This window comes from Amblyraja radiata, chromosome 3, assembly GCF_010909765.2.
Source record: "Amblyraja radiata isolate CabotCenter1 chromosome 3, sAmbRad1.1.pri, whole genome shotgun sequence".
Lineage (NCBI taxonomy): Eukaryota > Metazoa > Chordata > Chondrichthyes > Rajiformes > Rajidae > Amblyraja > Amblyraja radiata.
The window spans coordinates 109,608,958-109,627,049 of record NC_045958.1 but is presented as its reverse complement, the minus strand read 5'-3'; the positions used below and the strand labels follow the sequence as shown (position 1 = coordinate 109,627,049).

The 18,092-nt window shown below is 43.5% G+C and overlaps 1 protein-coding gene across 2 annotated transcripts in view; it reads right to left on the bottom strand.

The window, feature by feature from the left end:
• Nucleotides 1-5,287: 5,287 nt before the first annotated feature.
• Nucleotides 5,288-18,092, bottom strand: part of erbin (erbb2 interacting protein) — a 272,967-nt gene continuing 260,162 nt past the window's right edge. For both annotated transcript variants that reach the window (XM_033018574.1, XM_033018575.1), the window contains exons 22-25: nt 15,342-15,566; nt 12,854-12,946; nt 12,519-12,593; nt 5,288-5,514 (exon numbers count right to left, since the gene is read on the bottom strand). In XM_033018574.1, coding sequence (XP_032874465.1) covers nt 5,407-5,514; nt 12,519-12,593; nt 12,854-12,946; nt 15,342-15,566 — 501 coding nt within the window. In that variant the 3' untranslated portion in view covers nt 5,288-5,406. The remainder of the gene's footprint in view (nt 5,515-12,518; nt 12,594-12,853; nt 12,947-15,341; nt 15,567-18,092) is intronic.

The window sequence follows — 18,092 nt, the reverse complement described above, 5'->3', positions numbered from 1 at the left end:
TGACTGAACACAAAAGCTGTGATCGAGGAGTCAAAAGCCCATAACTTTATTAAAAATTAAGAGAACTGAAAGAAATTTTCAGTTATTATAGATTGAAGCATTCTGAAACAAATATGAAACAATCTTACTTAGATGACTTGAAATTAAAGCATATAATTAGTTAGTTACCTAATTGTAGCTAATTACAAAATGCAATTACTAGATCTAAACATCTATCAATTTCTTAAGAATAGATTAACATTTTTAAATAGCCTAAGTGTCCAAATAACATTCACACAAGAATTCACAATAAAACATGTTTTTAAAATCTCATTGTCATAGATTTATAGGCCAAATGGAAGGAATTTAATGTTTAATACCTGTAAATTAATGGACATTTAAATCAACGCGAGTGGGTTTTACTGGAACGGGACCATTTGGAACGTTGAGGTTGTGGTGATGTATACCCCCATATCGGCATGAAAAACACTGCTGGTTCGTATGGGGACTAAATCGCCGTTTCGCAACTTAAAATGTGAACTAAAGGCATCTTAAGAAACACTTTTATACATAAAAATAAACTACTTTCTTTTACCTGTCACCTACATGAAATCCGGCCCCGTTGTTGGCGTTTACGGCTTTAGAAGCTGGTTTTAAAATGACTCCAGCGTTGAAATTGTCGGGCGATTAAAAAAAAAAAAGACACAGAACGGCCGTCGGAACGATTCTTCAACAAACGCTTGCACTCCGACAAAATATAATCCAGGACAAGGCAAGAGAAAATCGCGTTTTAACCCCCCCCCCCTCAAACGTGCCAAAATCGCGCACATGGCCAGTGGCAGAACTGCAGCGCTACTGAAGGTAAGTATTGTAACATACCTACGTCGGGGGCGCTCCAGTACATCCAGTATGTGGACCGGGCTTTGGACTTTTATTCTTTTGTGAACCTGTGCAAGAATTTCACTGTGCAGTACAAACGTGACAATTGTTTGGAAGGGCAAGCCTTATCCTTGGTTGTGCTGCTGGCCGTGCCGAGGCAGCGTGAAGTGTAGATGGTGTCAACAGAAGGGCGGTTGGTTTATGTGATGGTCTGGGGGGATTACGTCTACAATTCTCTGCAATTCCTTGCGGTCTTGGATGGAGCTGTTCCCAAACCATGAGGTGTTCCGTCATGATAAAATGCTTTCAAAGGCTCATTTGTAGAAGTTGGTGATAGCCGCAAAGTTTTTCAGTTTAGTTTATTGTACCGAGGTACAGTGAAAAGCTTTTGTGCTATCCAGTCAGCAGAAAGCCAGTGGATGATTACAATCGAGCCATTTACGGTGTACAGATGCACGATCAGGGAACGATGATGCCCGCCGCCGGCTACGGGACTCAAGATCGTCCCATCAACTGAAGGTTAGGGGCCCCCAACCGCTCAAGGACGAAGAAGGGGAGAGATTGATTTTTCTTTTCGCCTTCCATTACAGTGAGGAAAGTGGAGGAGTCACTGTGGTGGATGTTTATGTTAAAATGTATTTTGTGTGTTCTGTTGCTTTTTATTAGTATGACTGTATGGGAAATAAAATTCCTCGTACTTGACTAATAAAGTATGATTATGATCATAACGTTTAGTACAAGGTAAAGCCTGAAAAGTCCGATCAAGGATAGTCCGAGAGTCACCAAAGAGGTAGGTCCACTGTATCTCAATACACATGACAATAATAAATCAATAACAATATTGGAATCATCTTTGTAATAAATAAAGCACAGAGTGTGTTCAAATGAAGTGATTCCATTTTTTTTTAATAAACCACAATAGGAACATATAGAAGCCATTTGCACTTTTGAAAAGTGAGTGGATTTACAAATCATTTTCATGTCAGTGGGACACACAACAGTTTTTGACCAATTTAAGATTTCATATACAATAAACTGCCTTGTTTACAAACTAAAATTGTACAAAGTAAATCAGATTGTGAAGAGCGTTAACTGACCCTAATTATTGTAGATTATGTTAGAAACCATCTAGTTATATACAAAATGTGGAATGTTGAACAAATGTAGCTCTTTATCAAACAGCACAGACTTACTCAAAAAAAAGGGCAATGTTCCAAAATGTATCAGGAATACAGCATTACTGTGGGAACCAAGCATAGTGGCTACTTTGGTTCGATTCATATTTGTTCTAATCAAGGACGTGTTCAACTATATACAATCTTTAGAAAAATGCAGCCCACAAGAAACCATCAGAATAAATAAATTACATAATAAATATGGGAATGTTTAAGAATTTCCAATTTGTGGTTTAATGATAAGCTGAATTACCACCTTTCATGAGTTGGCCATCAACAGCAATCCATTGGTTACTTGAAGGACCACTAACTGATAATCAGTTAACTAACTGGCCATAAACACAAATTAAACTGTATAACCTTTGATTAGAAAAAAAAATCAAAGTGACACAAATTGTCTTTCCACATGGTCAACATTGTTATAGGATAAGGCTTATCAAAATCTGCAGGACAGCATTTAATATTTGACAAATTTATTGACATGATCCAATCTAACAGATGAATGAGGTGAAATTTGGTTTGAAAATTATTCTCTAGGATATGCAAAAATCAGTCAATTTTAATTTAGGGATTCAGTGCGGAAACAGGCCCTTCAGCCCACCGAGTCCGCACCGACCAGCGATCCCCGCACATTGACACTATCCTGCACACACTAGGGACAATTTACACTTACACCAAGCCAATAAACCTATCGACCCGTACGTGTTTGGAGTGTGGGAGGAAACCGAAGATCCCGGTGAAACCCCACGCAGGTCACGGGGAGAACGTACAAACTCTGTACAGGCATGCACCCGTAGTTGGGATCAAAGCCGGGTCTCCAGCCCTGCGAGCGCTGTAAGGCAGCAACTCTACCGCTACACCACCATGCCGACTCTGAATTCTAGGTGCCTCAGATTAGATCTGAAAATTTGAAAATTCGAATGTGAAATGGGCAAGGTCCTTTCACCAAGAATGTAATCAGATGGTAGATACACAATGCAAAGCTCATAAACAATCATCCGACATGATCACCAAATTCATGAAAGGCAATTAATTCTAGCTTGGAACAAAAAAAATGTATTAAAAACTTCAATGCTGACCAATAGATTATTTCATTGTACACTTTTGTATATATTCTGATATAATACTTCCAAGCAACTGAAATAATATTATTCCCCATCAGGGCAAATTAGTAAAACCAGTTTGCACACTTTTAAAAACCATGCCTGGGTTAAAAAAAAGTTTATCTATGATTTTTTTGTCAGCAATCAATGCAACGTGATCTTGCATCTGTCTTTTTTTAAATCTTCATTGTTCTCAAAACCCACAACAAACTTTTATACCAATCATCTTAATGGGAATGCTGCTACAGGTCACCTTTTTTGTTGAGTTCAGTTTAGAGGTACAGCGCGAAAACCAGGTCCTTCGGCCCACTGAGTCCGCACCGACCAGCGATCTCCGCACACTAACACTACCCTACACACACTCGGGACAATTTACATTTATACCAAGCCAATTAACCTTCAAACCTGTACGTCTTTGGAGTGTGGGAGGAAACCAAAGATCTCGGAGAAAACCCATACAGGTCACGGGGAGAATGTACAGATTCTGTACATTCCGTAGTCGGGATCGAACCCGGGTCTTCGGCGCTGCAAGGCAGCAACTCTACCGCTGCGCCACCGTGCCGCCCACCCGTGTTCAAGAACAAGCCGTTAAGATTTGCTGTGACTTACTGGAACTACCTAAGCAGGGATTTTTTTTTTTTAATTGGTGCATACAAATGTTACTGCTAAACCTTTAGAGCTACTTTGTTGAACAATTTGATTCCACCAGTGTGTGAAAAGACCCTCCAGCATCATTTTGGGAGTAATCAAAGGGTCTCCCTTCGACAATATTTAGAATAGACCTTTTATGAAATAAATCAACTCGTGTAATGCCCACAGATGCTGTGTGACATGCTGAGTTCCCCCAGCAGTGCGTTTGTTGCTCATTTAATGATCAATTGGGAATATACATTTTACAGTTAAGTTGAGCTCTTCAAAGGCAAGCATGTTACCAAATTCATTGTTAGACCTACACCCTCTTCACTATATAGACTTACAGTATTGCTTCTTCACAGAGTTTTTTCAAATCTGCATTTAAAAAGATAGGTTCTTGGTCTCCTATGGCACTTTTACTATGATTCACAAAGCTGATCAATAGGCATCAGTATTGTTAATTATATCTTTTTGTTTTAGTAAAGATAGAAAGATTCTATTTAAAACATTGGCCAAATGCACTAGAAATGATAAGTGTAATAAAATAATATTCTCAGAGTAGTGGGCAGCATAACCACAACCCTCTCTTGTTGCGAAAGGACTAAGAAAACCCTTTTAGTGACTCTGGTCTTAAAGAGTCCAATTCACAATTCAAAACGTTCTTGTTGAAACAGATCCATCCCAGGCAGCTTGAAGGGCCTGTCCCACTTTCACGACCTAATTCATGACCTCTGCCGAGTTTGCCCTTGACTCATACTCGCAGCATGGTCATCACGAGGTCGTAGGTAGGTCGTAGCAGGCCGTGATGCTAGTCGTAGGTACTCGTGGCATCAAGTAGGTCGGGGCGTTTTTCTAGCCTGATAAAAAAATGTCCACGAGTAAAAAAGGTTGTGAATTAGGTCGTGAAAGTGGGACAGGCCCTTCAATTAGCTGCTTCTTTTCCCCATCCCGCTCACAGCGATGTCATCTCTGTCATCAAACCATGCCTTCAAAGATTCACTTTGGTAACCTAGCCCCACCGACATCAGTTCTTGTCAGATATTCCCACCAAGGTCGCCGAAATTGGAATATGCTCGAACCGTACATCTACCCGTTCGTCTAAACAAAGTACACACATCCATTGGCCAGCCCTTGCACATCTTACCCAGTGGTTTCAGCGTTTTAACAATTATACAAAGGTGATTAAAAATAAAAGGCTTAAATCTATGGAACAGATAGCCCTGCCACCTGTCCGAGCTAAAATCAGGCTCACTATTCGAGCCGTGTACAGTTTCTTTAGTAATATATAAGATTATCCAAAAATAAAACCTAAAATCTGTACAGAAAAGCACACAGGTTTGTTCATATTAAGAGTGATTTTTGATGTTTTGACTATGTTAATTCTTCACCCTGCATCTGCACCTCTACCATTGTACAGTGGTCATGCCCCTTATACCAAAGCTCTACATTGCCCAATACATTATTATACAGCCTAAACTCATCGCCAGAATTTCGATCCGTCCACTGATTCCTCCCTCATCTCCAAGTAAAAAAAGTGATATCAGCTGCAATTTTTTTTTTTTTTTGCTACAGAATTACTTATAGAAAAAAATTGATCACATTGGTTTTGATTTCTTCTCGTCGTCCACAATTCATCATTAGGATGCCACTTCCCTCAGGATTATCAAGTCCACTGCATGCTGGAACGTCTTCAATAGTGACACTGCCTGTCCATGCTCAATATTCATAAAATTGTACCCATTAGCCTGCAAAAGAAACACTTTGGCATTTTAGGTATGAACAGTAAAACACTATTTGATGCACTAACGTCCCAATGTATGGGAACTAGAAGTCTGAAGAAGGGTCTCCACCCGAAACGTCACCTATTCCTTTTCGCCAGAGATGCTGCCTGTCCCATTGAGTTACTCCAGTATATTGTATCTATCTACAGAAGCTAGAAGTATTATTTTCCCCCAGATTCCAACATTTGCATTCATTTGCATCTCCAACCAACATATAACCTTCATTAAACATGCAACAATCTGGATCTGGATTGAAAAGATTTTTCTCTACTGTGGCATGGAAATTCAAAGTCAATAATTGACAACATGGCAACCTCGGGCTCGAGTAGTCGATTAGTCCGAGGATCCTGCAGACCAAGCTCAATCGTGCCTTCAACCTTTTCGCTAGCTAAGTGGGTAGAGAATATAGCGCGGCGGCGCAGCGGTAGAGTTGCTGCCTCACAGCGCCAGAGACCCAGGTTCCATCCTAACTACGGATGCTGTCTGCACGGAGTTTGTGCGTTCTCCCCATGACCTGCGTAGGTTTCCTCCGAGTGCTCCAGTTTCCTCCCACACTCCAAAGACATACAGGTTTGTAGGTTAATTGGCTTGGTTAAATTGTAAATTGTCCCCAGTGTGTGTAGGATAGTGTTAGCGCATGGGGATCGCTGGTCGGCGCGGACATGGTGGGCCTGCGTTTCCACGCTGTATCTCTAACACAAAACTATAGTTCAATATCCAGATTTATTGTGGCTTTCTCTCAGGGTTCGGGTATTGGACTAGACACCTGGTCAGTTTTCACATACACAGTATTTAGGTTCCAGCCCTTCCAGTAGGGGTGGGAGATTGCAACCTTCACGTGGTCCACCCTGTTTTGACTAATGCAATCAACCCGAGGTGCACAAACAATTAGATCAAATAGAACAAGTTGACCGACAACTTTAGCCATGCGCAAGAAGAAGAAGAAGAAGATGAAGAAGAAGTCCTTCCAGTTACTTCGCAACAAGTTTCAGTGAACAGCCTAGCTTGGGCCAGGCACAGATCAGCTTTGCATCTGCACTGCACCAGCTAAATTAGTCTGGTCATTGCCATTCCACAACGTCATATCTTTCCACCAACGAGCCAAGGCTTGACTTTGTAGTGTCAATGCCAAGAACATATTTCCAATCTGGCACAAGTTGACCCAGCTAATCCTCCCACATTAAAGGCGCTCTGTTTTCACAGTTGGCCAGAATAATGAGGGGGTCGTTTTAACCCCATCAACGTGTTGCATCATGCTTTCCAATGGCGCAATGCCAAACCTCACCAAAGCATGTTTTCAGTGAGACTGCTAATTAGTTTAGTTTCAGAAATAACTGCAGATGCTGGAAAAATCGAAGGTAGACAAATAATGCTGGAGAAGCTCAGCGGGTGAGGCAGCATCTATGGAGCGAAGGAATAGGTGACCTATTTCACCCATGCTGCCTCACCCGCTGAGTTTCTCCAGCATTTCTGTCTACATTAGTATAGTTATTGGGAAACAGCGCGGAAGCAGGCCCACACTGACCAGCGATCCCTGTACATTAACACTACCCTACACACACTAGGGCCATTTTTTTTTGACATTTATACATTTATACCAGGCAAATTAACCTAGAATCTTGTACGCCTTTGGAGAGTGGAGGGAAAACAGAAGATCTCGGAGAAAACCCACGCAGGTCACGGGGAGAACGTGCAAACTCCATACAGACAGCACCCGTAGTCAGGATTGAACCGGTTCTTTGGCGCTTTACGGCAGTAGCTCTACCGCTGCGCCACTGTGACGCCCTGTTAACATTATCTGGCTCAATTTGCTAGAGGCTCTTGATTGAACCATGTCAGTGCTAATTCAATAGACAATAGGTGCAGGAGTAGGCCATTCGGCCCTTCGAGCCAGCACCGCCATTCAATGTGATCATGGCTGATCATCCCCAATCAGTACCCCGTTCCTGCCTTCTCCCCATATCCCCTGACTCCGCTATCTTTAAGAGCCCTATCTAGCTCTCTCTTGAAAGTATCCAGAGAACCGGCCTCCACCGCCCACTGAGGCGGAGAATTCATAATCATACAGCAGGGAAACAGGCCCGGCGGCCCAACTCACCCACGCCAAACAACTTACGTCGAAGGTCGTCCCATTTGCCACGGTTTGGCCCATATCCTTCAAAACTTTTTCTGTCCATGTACGCTGCCTTGGCAAGCCGCCAGCATAATCAAGGACCAGTCTCATCCCGGTCACTCCCTCTTCTCCCCTGTCCCATCAGGCATGAGGCACAGAAGTGTGAAAACGCACACCTCCAGATTCAGGGACAGTTTCTTCCCAGCTGTAATCAGGTAACTGAACCATCCTACCAACAACTAGAGAGCAGTCCTAAGCTACTATCCACCTCATTGAAGCCCTGAGAACTATCTTTAATCGGACTTTATCTTGCACTAAATGTTATTCCCTTTGTTATGCATTGGTACACTGTGGGAGGCTCGATTGTAATAAAAAAATGGTCTTTCTGTTTAATTTAGTTTAGAGATGGAACATCGGAGACAGGCCCCTCGGCCCACCGAGTCCGTGCCGACCAGCGATCCCCGCACATTCCGACACCCACTAGGGACAATTTTTACATTTACCAAGCCAATTGACCTACAAACTTGTACGTCTTTGGAGTGTGGGAGGAAACCGAAGATCTCGGAGAAAACTCACGCAGATCACGGGGAGAACGTACAAACTCCGTACAGACAGCCCCCGTAGTCAGGATTGAACCCGGGTCTCCGATGCTGCATTCGCTGTAAGGCAGCAACTCTACCGCTGCGCCACCATGACTGCCCAACTGCTGACTGGTTAGCACGCAACAAAAAGCTCACTGTACCTCAGTACATGTGACAATAAGCTACACAAAACTGTGTCTTTTAAATGGTGTTATAGCACCTGCTTCAACAAGTAACATGTCCATACACCACCTTTACTTGAAAGTTTGCTTTTAACACTGAGATACTGATGATGTCATTTACCTAATTGTCTGGATTAGCATCCAACCAAAGACTTCCTTTCTATTCGTGTTGGTATGTTTGGAGTTGTTTGACAAACTAGATAAGGTCATGCGTGATAGGAGCAGAATTAGGCCATTCAGCCCATCACGTCTACTCTGCCATTCAATCATGGCCGATCTATCTCTCCCTCCTAACCCCATTCTCCTGCCTTCTCCCCATAACCTCTGGTTCCAATGACAGATCAGTTTTAGTGTTACAAACCTAATCAAAACTTCTGAAGTGAGTGTAATATTCCTGAAAAACTGCCATCCTTATCAATTACGTTCCTCACAAATATGTCAAAAGCACGTTTAATGTAGAAACGGCCCCATAGCAGAAGTGTCCAGGTCGCGGGGCTGGAAACTGGAAATATCCTGAGCTAATTCTGCTACCACCATCATCTACTGCGACAAGTGATGACTCCCACTGATTGTCGCCGGAAGCTTGCGGCCTTTTCAGGACGGACGATGACAGCGAGGCCAACATTTGGAACAAGATGGACACGAAAGTAAGAAGGAATGTAGAAACAATGAACACAAAGGAAACATATAGAGTCACACATTGTTGGTGCAAAGTGCCTGTCAATGGTATTTATGTTATAACAAGGAATTGTAATGAAAAGGCAGATATATATAGCTTCTTGATTAGTATGGGTGTCAGGGGTTATGGGGAGAAGGCAGGAGAATGGGGTTAGGAGGGAGAGATAGATCAGCCATGATTGAATGGCAGAGTAGACTTGATGGGCCGAATGGCCTAATTCTGCTCCTGTCGCTTTTGACCTCATGCAGATGCTTCACTGCATCGCTCAAGCATTTTGTGTCTTTCTTTTGTCAATTATGTTTGTTTGGGCTGGAATGGAACCAATGTCCTTGGTGTAGTGTTTGCTAGTGCTGTGGGGGAGGATTTAAACTAATGTGGCAGGGGGGTGGGAGCATGAGCAGAGAGGCAGAGGGGTGTAAAATGAGGGTAGAAGCAATAGGTAGCAAGCTGAAAAGTAAAAGTGGCAGGCAGACAAATCCAGGGCAAAAATCAAAAAGGGCCACTTTTCAACATAATTGTATCAGGGGTAAGAGTGTTGTTAAAAACAAGCCTGAAGGCTTTGTGTCTCAATGCAAGGAGCATTCGTAATAAGGTGGATGAGTTGAATGTGCAGATAGTTATTCATGAATATGATATAGTTGGGATCACGGAGACATGGCTCCAGGGTGACCAAGGCTGGGAGTTGAACATCCAGGGATATTCAATATTCAGGAGGGATAGAAAGAAAGGAAAAGGAGGTGGGGTAACGTTGCTGGTCAGAGAGGAGATTAACAGAATAGAAAGGAAGGACATTAGCTTGGAGGATGTGGAATCGGTATAGGTAGAGCTGCAAAACACTAAGGGGCAGAAAATGCTAGTGGGAGTTGTGTACAGGCCACCTAACAGTAGTAGTGGAGTTGGGGATGGCATCAAACAGGAAATTAGAAATGCGTGCAACAAAGGTAAAACAGTTATAATGGGTGACTTCAATCGACATATAGATTGGGTGAATCAAATTTGCAGGGGTGCTGAGGAAGAGGATTTCTTGGAATGTATGCGGGATAGTTTTCTCAACCAACATGTAGAGGAACCAACGAGAGAGCAGGCTATTCTAGACTGGGTATTGAGTAATGAGGAAGGACTAGTTAGCAGTATTGTTGTGCGTGGCCCCTTGGGCAAGAGTGACCATAATGTGGTTGAGTTCTTCATTAGGATGGAGAGTGACATAGTTAATTCAGAAACAAGGGTTCTGAACTTAAAGAAAGGTAACTTTGAGGGTCTGAGACGTGAATTGATTCTTAAAGGGTTGACGGTGGATATGCAATGGAAGGCATTTAAAGACCGCATGGGTGAACTACAACAATTGTTCATCCCAGTTTGGCAAAAGAATAAATCAGGGAAGCTAGTGCATCCGTGGATAACAAGGGAAATCAGGGACAGTATCAAAACAAAAGATGAAGCATACAAATTAGCCAGAAAAAGCAGCCTACCAGAGGACTGGGAGAAATTCAGAGTCCAGCAGAGGAGGACAAATGGCTTAATTAGGAAAGGGAAAACAGATTATGGAAGAAAAATGGCAGGGAACATAAAAACTGACTGCAAAAGCTTTTATAGATATGTGAAGAGAAAAAGATTTGTTAAAACAAATGTAGGTCCCTTGCAGTCAGAAAGATGGTGAATTGATCATGGGGTACAAGGACATGGCAGACCAATTGAATAACTACTTTGGTTCTGTCTTCACTAAGGAAGACATAAATAATCTGCCGGAAATAGCAGGGGACCGGGGGTCAAATGAGATGGAGAAACTGAGTGAAATCCAGGTTAGTCGGGAAGTGGTGTTAGGTAAATTGAATGGATTAAAGGTCGATAAATCCCCTGGGCCAGATAGGCTGCATCCCAGAGTGCTTAAGGAAGTAGCCCCAGAAATAGTGGATGCATTAGTGATAATTTTTCAAAACTCTTTAGATTCTGGAGTAGTTCCTCAAGATTGGAGGGTAGCTAATGTAACCCTACTTTTTAAAAAGGGAGGGGGAGAGAAAACGGGGAATTACAGACCAGTTAGTTTAACATCGGTAGTGGGGAAACTGCTAGAGTCAGTTATTAAAGATGGGATAGCAGCAAATTTGGAAAGTGGTGAAATCATTGGACAAAGTCAGCATGGATTTATGAAAGGTAAATCATGTCTGACGAATCTTATAGAATTTTTCGAGGATGTAACTAGTAGAGTGGATAAGGGAGAATCAGTGGATGTGTTATATCTGGACTTTCAGAAGGCTTTCGACAAGGTCCCACATAAGAGATTAGTATACAAACGTAAACCACACGGTATTGGGGGTTCAGTATTGATGTGGATAGAGAACTGTCTGGCAGACAGGAAGCAAAGAGTAGGAGTAAACGGGTCCTTTTCAGAATGGCAGGCAGTGACTAGTGGGGTACCGCAAGGCTCAGTGCTGGGACCCCAGCTATTTACAATATATATTAATGATTTGGATGAGGGAATTGAATGCAACATCTCCAAGTTTGCGGATGACACGTGGCGACCCTTGTGTACCGCCCAGGTGGATGATTGTGCCGGGTTGGATGCAAAACAAAGGCATTGCACTGTAGCTGCTGTAGGTGACAATAAAGTATCATAGAATATGGTGATGAATCTCAGTTGAGTCAAAGAGAAATGGGAAAACACCATCAAGATATCAAGTAGAATAAGGGACAACAACAGCCATTCCGGAAAAATCATGCAATAGTTAAAACATAATTAGCATAGTTTAATATTACATCTTACAACAGTAGTGTAATGGGCCTGTCCCACTTAGGCGATTTTTTGGGTGACTACAGGCGACTGCCGCAAAATTTTCAGCACGTTGAAAAATGTTCGGCGACAGTGGCGACAATTTTTGTCGTCGTAGGTTGTCGCCAGGTGTCGTAGGTGAATTCCATTAAAACCAGTCCCTGGCAGTTGCTAAAGAGTCAGCTAAGTGGGTCAGGCCCATTAAAGTAGTGTTGGGTAAAAGATGCTGAAGTACATTTTTTAAGGTAAACATTGCCTATTTCCTTCACTCCATAGATACTGCCTCACCCGCTGAGTTTCTCCAGCACTTATGTCTACCTTCGATTTTCCAGCACCTGCAGTTCCTTCGTGAACATTTTTTTAAGTCCGCAATCTACTCTGCACATGAGACATTTCTAAGCAGTATTGATAGAAAACAGAAGGTACACAAAATTGCTGGGGAAACTCAGCGGGTGCAGCAGCATCTATGGAGCGAAGGAAATAGGCGACGTTTCGGGCCGAAACCCTTCTTCCCTTGATAGAAAACAAATCAGTGTGTGGAGCACGTCCGTACAAACACGCACAGAGAACGAGCAAAAGACTGTTTGTGAGAGAGATTTTATTGTTTCATTTTAGGAAAGAGAACCTTATTAATTTAGATAGTTACCTGAACTATTTTGTCTCCAGACTGAAGCAATTTTGAAGCTGGCCCTTCAGGCTGAACTCTTGTTACAAATATACCCTGAGGAAAGAATAAATATTTCATACATAACTTTAAAACAACTTTTTGGCATACTTTTACTTTCCAGTAAGGTTTACGGTTTGTGGCACAACTTCTACACTAATGGGGCTGTAGCCAAATGATGGGAAATCATCCAGCTTGGATTTAAAGGGCGGCTCAGAAAGACTCAAAAATGACACTGCAGATTGTGTTCAAGCTGCCTGGCTGCACGTAACGATGACTGAACTAACATGACTGAAATAACCCACCCAAATACTCACAGTGTCATCAGGTCTGAAAGGATTCCCTCGACCGCCGATACCGCCGGATATGCTGAAACCCAGCTCGGGATTCTTATCTATTTTAATATGCATCTGAAAAAGAATGAAAAATTATTTCCTTTTACTTCAAAGCGATATTTTCTTAACGTGGCAATATTTGTGTGTGTGTATGTGTGTGTGAGTGAGGGTGGAAGAGGAGGGGATCGGGGTGGGGGGCTGGGAGGGGGAGAAAGCGGGGACCGGGGGCGGTGAAGGAACGAGGGGTCAGGGAAAAGGCAGGAACATTTACATTGAACGCGCCAAGATTTGAACTGGTTACAAATTTCACATCAACGCTGAGCAGGTACAGCAATAATCATACTGATCTGTATGCAATAAGGAATTTCACTGCACCTTGGTATAAGAGATAAGGCAGTGACCCGAAGGTCAGAAGCCAGGGGTCCTCCCTTCCACCCCCCCCCTTCCACCCCCCCCCCCTTCCACACCCTCCCGTCTGTACGGAGTCTGTACGTTCTCCCCGTGATCGCGTGCGTTTTCTCTGAGATGTTCAGTTTCCTCCCACGCTCCAAAGACATGCAGATTTGTAGGTTATTTAGCCCGGTATAAGTGTAAATTGTCTCTATTGTCCATAGGATCATGTTAATGTGTGGAGATCGCTGGTCGGTGCGGACTCGCCTGTTTCTGCGCTGTTTCTCTAAACTAAACTAAACTTTAGAGCCAAAGATAGACGCATAAAGCTGGAGTAACTCAGCGGAACTGGCAGCATCTCTGGAGGGAAGGAAAGGGTGACGTTTCAGGTCGAGACCCTTGGGCAGGTGAGAGGGGAGGGAGCCCCATGGTGACCGGAAGGGGCACACTGTGCTGGAGTAACTCAGCTGACTGAATCAGTCTGGCGAAGGGTCCTGCTGTCATCTATCCAGGTTCTCCAGAGATCCTGACTCACGGAATTACTCCAGCACTGTGTCCTTTCGGTGGGTGAAGGACTCGCTGGTGCATATTGTGTGTCGGGAGTGGGGTCGGATGCCGATGTTTAGTTTAGAGCTACCGTGCGGGGAACATGCCCCTCAGCCCATCAAGTCCGTACCGACCAGTGTTCCCCGCACACTAACACCATCCTACACACGCACACACACACGCGAGGGACAATTTATACGTATACCAAGCTCATTAACCTACAAGCCTGTACGTCTTTGGATTGTGGGAGGAAACGGAAGTTCTCGGAGAAAACCCACGCGGTCACCGGGAGAACGTACAAACTCCGTACAGGTGTCAAAAAAAAGTAAAACTGCCCCCTGCGTATGTGTGTGTATGTTTGTGTAGGATAATGTTCAACTAAGATCGCTGTTCGGCATGGACTCGGTGGGCCAAAGGGCCTGTTTCGGCGCTGTATCTCTAAACGAGACACTCCATGGAGCTTTAGAGACTTGGGGGAGATGTTATTAGCGGGCCAGGGGTGTACTGTCGTTTCATTATCATGTGACGTCTGTTAGTCCAGAAAAACGGATAAAGCCAGAAAGGCCCTGGAACCAAGGGTGCTGGAAAATCAGTGTTTAACCGATGTAGTTCCACCGTGTGGTGCCGTCAGCGATGGCAGCCTCGCCAATGGTCTGTCTGTCCTTTCGTATTTTTTGGTTATTTTTAGTGTGTTTTAAAAAGGTTGTGTTAATGTTCTCTGGTTTGTTTTATGTGGGGGGTGGGCGGGGAGTCGTGGGTAACTTTTTTTCAATCTCTTACCTTGCCGGAGATGCGATTGTTTTCCGGATCGTATCTCCGGTCGCTCTGCAGCCTAACATCGTGGAGCTGGCGGCCTTGCTCGGGACTGACTTTGAGCCCCACTGCGGGGCCGTGGACTTACCATCGGAGCCTGCGATCCCTTGCCTGGGATCGACGCTCCAACCACGGCCTGCGGATTTAGCCATCGAGGAGCTCGCAGTCTCGGTTACAGTCGGGAGCTCAAGTCGCAGGAGTTTCATCCAGCCCCGACCCGGGGTCCGATCGCCCAGCGCGGGGGAGCTGAGATCCCCCTCCTGATGCGGGAGCTTGATCGCCCCGATGTGGATGGCCCGACCTCCGGCTACGGGAGTCAGTTCATCCCGTCAACGGAGGGCTCGAGGCTCCCGACTGCGGGAGAACAATGAAGGGAAGAGATTGGTCTTATTTTCACCTTCCATCACAGTGAGGAATGTGGAGGAGTCACTGTGGTGGATGTTTGTGTTAAAATGTATTTTGTGTGCTCTATTCCTTTTTATTGTATTGCAAATCAAATTCCTCGTATGTTGCAAAACATACTTGGCTAATAAAGTATAATTATGATTATGATTCAAAGGGACTTTATTGCCACATACCTAGACAGTGACATTCTTTGCTTTGCACCCAAATCGACATATGATAAAGTACCCGGACAAAGTAAATATTTTCCACAGTCCATGTCAAAATTGAAGCTGGAACGTTATATTTACCTATGGGTGATATAATTCTTAGTTCTTACCTCTTGCTGTATGATATCACGGCATTGTCTCAGGGGATGGCTCATGGATATTCCTTGTGTTGGCGTGTACGGCGGCTGATGAGATACTTTCAGCATTAGGTAATCGATCAGTTGGTCTCTGGAAGGATGTCTCCCAACTGTTACTTGGGACATGGCATGGTGGGGCTGGTTGTTGTTCATTCCTACCCTTGGAGGTTGGTACATCTGGCCATTTGTCAAAGACACCTAAGAGTGAAATTATCAATGATTAATGATAAAGGGTGGCATGGTGGTACAGCGGTAGAGTTGAGGCCTTACAGCGCCAGAGACCCGGCTCCCATCCTGACTACCGATGCTGTCTGTACATTCTCCCTGTGACCACGTGGGTTTTCTTCAGGTGCTCCGGTTTCCTCTCACCCTCCAAAGACGTACAGGTTTGTCGGTTAATTGGCTTCTATAGATGGCAAATGGTCTCTGGTGTGTAGGGGATGATCGCTGGTCAGCATGGACTCAGTGGGCTGAAGGGCCTGTTTCCAAACTGAAAGTCTAAAGTCTAATGGCAGCACGGTAGAGTTGCTGCCTTATGCCCCAGTCCCACTTAGGGAACCTGAACGGAAACCTCTGGAGACTTTGCGCCCCACCCAAGGTTTCCGTGCGGTTCCCGGAGGTTCCCAGAGGTTTTTGTCAGTCTCCCTACCTGCTTCCACTACCTGCAACCTCCGGCAACCACCTGCAACCTCCAGGAACCGCACGGAAACCTTGGGTGTGGCGCAAAGTCTCCAGGGGTTTTCGGTCAGGTTTCCTAAGTGGGACAGGGGCATTACAGCGCTTGCAGCACCAGAGACCCGGCTGCTGTCTGTAAGGAGATCGTACGTTCTCCCCGTGACCTGTTTCGGTTTTCTCCAAGATCTTCCGTTTCCTCACACATTCCAAAGACGTACAGGTAGGTAGGTACATGTAAGAATTGGCCCTGGTGTGTGTAGGATAGTGTTAGTGTGTGGGGTCGCTGGTCGAGTGGACCCAGTAGGCACAAGGGCCTGTTTCCGCGCTGTATCTCTAAACTAAACGAATGAACTTCAAACCCACATCTACATTTCATGAACTTGCCGCATAATTAACCTTCTGAAAGGATGGGAATAGGGCCCATCTTGGATGAGGTGCAAAAGCAACCCCGAATGATGTTCTGATTTTCCCCGATCATTGATCTTTATTTCCAAAAGACCATTAACTCTTTAATTTCTTATATATAGATTAGTCATAAGTCAATACAGTGTGGAAACAGGCCCTTCGGCCCAACTTGCCCACACTGACCAATATGCCCCATCCACACTAGTCCCATCTGCCTGTGTTTGGCCCATATCCCTCTAAATGAACCAGTACCAGTCTAATTGTTTCTTAACTGTTTTGATAGTACCTGCCTCAACTACCTCCTCCGGCAGCTCGTTCCATACACCCACCAAATCGTTACCCCCTCAGGTTCCTATTAAATCTTTCCTCCCTTACCTTAAACCTTTGTCCTTAGGTTTAGACAGATATTTTGAAGTTGCTGACCCTATACAAGACTGGAATAGCTATATCAAGCCACATGTGTTTTTTATTTCAATGGAAACGCTAAACCAATTACTCGAACCATATCAGAAAAGCCTGGAGACTTTATGTGTTGGAAGAATTCAATAAACATTCCCAATGAATAAACGTTTTATCTATAATAGATGGTTTGAATGACGGATTATTAGCTATTGGAGAAAGAAGAGATAGATTTCTTAGTTTAAGAGTAGATTTTACTTGTCTCCAAATTCGTAAAGTGCTATGAATAATCGGGTTTTTCTTGTATATTGTATTCTTCAGCTTTATTGGGGGGAGAAGGATCGCCCCTATAATAAATGGCGAGCAATCCTCTCTCTCCATTACTAACCAATCTACCTGTTGACATGAATTGTCCAGCCAGTGAATTACATTTTTAATATTCACTGCCCAGTAATAGTACAAGAAGTTGGGGAGCGCCAGTCCACCGATTTCTTTGGGTTTACATAAATGTTGTCTATGAATTCTGTGTGTTTTATAATCCCAAATAAAATTTGTAATGTGGGAATCAAGTTTTAAAAAAAAAAATTTTAGGTATTGATTGAAATAAGTAGAGAATTTGTGGGAGAAAAATCATTTTTATGGCATTTATTCTGCCTATTAGAGACATCTAATTTTCCAGAATTGAATCAGAGCGTTTAATTTAGTAACTAAAGGCAGGAAGTTTGCATTGAATAAAGAATTATATTTTCTGGTTACTTGGATACCCAGGTATTTAAAATTTTCTGTAGCAATTCTAAAAGGAAATTTTAAAAGGTGTGTCGACTGTTGGGGTTTTATCGCCATGATTTCGCTTTTATTCCAGTTTATTCTATATCCTGAGAAAGAACCGAATTCCTCTATTAGATTTAATATATTTGGTATACTAACTTGAGATTTTGTAATGTATAATAATACGTCATCTGCATATAATAATATTTTATTATTGGAATGTTTAGTATTACAACCGTGAATAGTCGGATGCATTCTTATACTTTCCGCCAAGGGCTCTATTGCAAGAGCAAATAGGTGATAATGCACAACCCTGTCTATTGCCTCTGGATAAGTGAAATTTCAGAGAGACTATGTGGTTGGTCAATATTCTAGCAGTCGGCCTGTCATATAGAAATCATGAAACAAAGTTTCATCCATGAAATAAAGTTCTCTCCCATCTGAACATTTTGCAGTACAGGTGCACAACCTTTTATC